The sequence below is a fragment of the Vulpes vulpes genome, chromosome 1 (genome assembly GCF_048418805.1).
Source record: "Vulpes vulpes isolate BD-2025 chromosome 1, VulVul3, whole genome shotgun sequence".
NCBI classification, from domain to species: Eukaryota; Metazoa; Chordata; class Mammalia; order Carnivora; family Canidae; genus Vulpes; species Vulpes vulpes.
In genome coordinates, this window is record NC_132780.1 from 102623665 (window position 1) to 102627627 (window position 3963).

The 3963-nt window shown below is 35.7% G+C and overlaps 1 protein-coding gene across 1 annotated transcript; it reads left to right on the plus strand.

Annotated features, from left to right (window-relative positions):
• Positions 1-727: 727 nt before the first annotated feature.
• Positions 728-1657, plus strand: LOC112913747 (olfactory receptor 5H2-like). The gene has a single exon (XM_025990620.1). It carries the CDS (start codon positions 728-730, stop codon positions 1655-1657), a length of 930 nt encoding a protein of 309 aa, XP_025846405.1.
• Positions 1658-3963: the final 2306 nt, after the last annotated feature.

Consider the following 3963-nt stretch of genomic DNA (forward strand, 5'->3'; position numbering starts at 1 on the left):
CTAAAAATATTTAATTTAAAAATTATTTTGGGGTGCCTGGTTGGCTCAGTTGTTTAAGTGTCTGACTCTTGATTTCAGCTCAGGTCATAATCTCAACGTTGTGAGATTGAACTCCATGTCCAACTCCTCACTTAATGCAGAGTCTGCATGAGATTCTCTCCCTCTCCTTCTGCACTCATGTGCTCTGTCTGTCTCTCTTTCTAAAATAAATAAGTAAAATATTTTTAAAAAATTATTTTATGATGCTACTCCTTGTCTTAAAAGTCTTTGCTGCATACCTATTGCCTGAGGAATAAAGTTCAAGGTCTTTCACATTGGAGTTTAATTCATTTTATCACAGTTAAAACTGTTTTCCCCTTCTTTTCCCCTCAACCATGTTGGAAACAGAATTCCGGAGCACACCCAGGTCTCCCCATAAATTTCCCTAACACACTTAGGTAGCCCCATAAATTTAGTAATTTAATAATCATGTTAAAAATGTCTTTCCCTTTTTTCTAAATCTGTAAATTCCTGTACATTTTTGGAACTGAAATAATTTCATTTTCTATTAACCTCAATTCCCTAAATTCATTTTCATATATTATAACAGCAGTAAATAAAATTAAGAGCATTCTGATTAGTATATGGCTTTATTTCAAATACTATCTCTCTCTTTTCTACATACAATCTTAGTGAATGTTCTTTTTATAATTACTGCATTCCATTTCAGGGGTCATCCAGTAACAAGATGAATACTAAAAATGCAACATTGCTGACAAACTTTGTTCTCTCAGGATTCACATATCAACCACAGTGGCAAATACCTCTGTTCCTGGTGTTCTTGGTGATATACCTCATCACCATTGTGGGAAACCTGGGACTAACTGCTCTCATCTGCAATGATCCTCAGCTTCACATCCCCATGTACTTACTCCTTGGGAATTTAGCCTTTGTAGATGCTTGGATATCATCCACAGTGACTCCCAAGATGCTGGTCAACTTCCTAGGCAAGAGTAACATTATATCTCTTTCTGAATGCATGACACAATTGTTTTCCTTTGTATTTAGTGCAACCACAGAATGTTTTCTCTTGGCAACAATGGCATATGATCGCTATGTAGCCATATGCAAACCTTTACTTTATCCAATGATTATGACCTATAGACTTTGTACCTGGCTGTTAGTCTCATCATTTGTATGTGGCTTTATTCATTCTATAGTTCATATAGGCTTTTTATTCAGATTAACCTTTTGTAATTCTAAAATAATACATCACTTTTACTGTGACATCATGCCATTATTTAAGATTTCCTGTACTGACACTTCAATTAATGTTCTGATAGTTTTTATTTTCTCTGGGTCAATACAAGTATTTACCATTCTGATTGTTCTGGTCTCTTATACACTTGTTCTCTTTACAATCTTAAAAAAGAAGTCTCTGCAAGGCATAAAGAAAGCCTTTTCCACCTGTGGAGCCCATCTCTTATCTGTCTCCTTATACTATGGCTCTCTTCTCTTCATGTATGTGCGCCCTGGATCTGCAAAATCGGATGATCAAGATATGATGGACTCTCTATTTTACACTATCATAATTCCTTTGTTAAATCCAATTATCTACAGTTTGAGAAATAAGAAAGTTATAGATTCATTGAGAAAAATGTTAAAGAGAAATGTTTAGATCTCATACTATTATTATCTGTTCTCTTTTTTATTTAAACCATCACAAAAATTAAGTAGATTATATATGGCTCTGTTTGTGGTAAGTGTGCAAAGATTTTGCAATTGTAATTGCCCCAGTGTTTAATGATTTATTAAACATGTTCATATTCTACTAGAATAACTGAAGCATAAAACAAAAACATTTTACGTACTTACATATTCTTTATTGTAGTTTTATAAAATCATTAAGTACTATAGAGTGAAGTTCCTCTGAATAGGAATTATTACGATACTTATATAGCCATATATCCTGGAGGCTCATACACATTTAACTCCATAGTGGAGGCAGGTTTATGTTTGAATGAACAGAGACAAATCCCAGGGATTCTGCTAGCCATTAAAAGATCTCTTTAGCCAATAAAGATCTACTTTATTTGGAGCATGGTGAATTTCACCTCATGTGGGGATTCAACTCTCTTAACACTGAGGGAAATAAAAAGAAATGGGAGAGAAATGAGGAAAATATGAAAAGGAAGTTAAGACAGTGAAGGTCAAGCCAGATTTTAAGAGATGGTCTTAGCCCAGTGTGTGTGTATGAGAAATGAGACAGGCTGGGGTTTGGGGGCGGGGGAGGTTGCCTCTCATTGTCTATGGTGCCTTCTACATACCCTTTCTTTTATTTTTTTTTTAATTTTAATTTTTTTTATTTTTTATTTTTTTATTATTATTTTTTATTTTATTTTTTATATACCCTTTCTAGCTGTGTTTATATGTTGTAGAGTAATCTGAAAAGCTTCACTAAATCAGAAAGCTAAGAGACAAGACTGCAGAATTTAAGTGGGAGGGTCATGGAAAAGAAAAGAGAAGTAACAGAATAGGAAGGCAATGGTCCATCCTCCTAGAATTTTCTTTTAAAGGATAAAGCTAGTAAGATACATCAGCAATATGTAATGTTTTTTTTTTCTTTGTTTTTTTTTTAATTTTTTTTTATTATTTATTTATGTAGTCATACAGAGAGAGAGAGAGAGAGAGAGGCAGAGACATAGGCAGAGGGAGAAGCAGGCTCCATGCACCGGGAGCCTGACGTGGGATTCGATCCCGGTCTCCAGGATCGCGCCCTGGGCCAAAGGCAGGCGCCAAACCGCTGCGCCACCCAGGGATCCCAATATGTAATGTTTTAAATGTGTTGTTGACACACAGCTTCAAATGTATTTTTCCAAAATTAAAATAATGTTAAGATAATATGATGTCAGAGTGCCTGGTGGGTGGCTGGGAAAGACATGCAAATAAGCAAGGTTTTGGATGTTTTCTGTCCTAAGAGTTTTTAAATGTTAGCCTTTTTCTACCCTATACTCCAAGTAAAATGAGTGACCCATCTTCAAGTCCACTCCTTCCCTTCCTTTCTCAAAATTCAAATTCCAAACACTTTCTTACTGATACTACTGAAGCCCTGGCCTTGCTTCTGCATTTTGCAAAACCCCAGTTACTTATCTTTTGTATCCTGATACTATTCCTTCTATATTATAGCCACCAGGTTATTCTTCATAAACAACTCTGACTAAATCATATCCCTTTTCAATAACTTTTTTAAAAAAGATTTTGTTTATTAGAGAGAGAGAGAGAGAGAGAGCACTAGCAGGGGGAGGAGCAGAGGGAAGAGCAGGCTCCTCACTGAGAGGGGAGCCCAATGTGGAGCTCCATCCTGGGATCATGACCTGAGACAAAAGCAAACCCTTAAACAACTGAGCCACCCAGGCGGTGCCCTTTTTAAATAACTTTTAATGGGTTGTCACTGCCACCAGATTATGTGCAAATATAGTATATATCTTGATCCACATACATATACATTAAAGCCCTCAGGAAGAAAAAAGTAGAAAAGTAGGTGGATCACAGCTAAGCTGTTTTTATGTTTTTCCCCAAGAAAATCTGTAATATTGTATATGTTTATAGTCTTTAAATGTTTTGTTGTTGTATAATATTCTCACTATATGACAGCCTTCTTTAATTGTCTTGATTTTTATTTGTTCATTCATTATTACAACCTAAGACTGTATTGATAATGCAACAATCAGTATCTACTGCCATCACAATAGTCTGATTCCCTAAGCGACATCATCCTTGAATGAGAAGGCTCACAGTAAGCTGAGTATCAAATGTGGTATGTTACCTGTCAAGTCTTACATTAGGTTTTTATGAGTCTAGGTCAGAAAATTGGGGGCCTCTCGAAAGCTCAGACTTTCTCTGCCACCTCCTTTGTGCATGTCTGGTCTATAGATTCTCCTGTACAATACCAACTACTTTATGCCTTCCAGAAATTCACCAAAA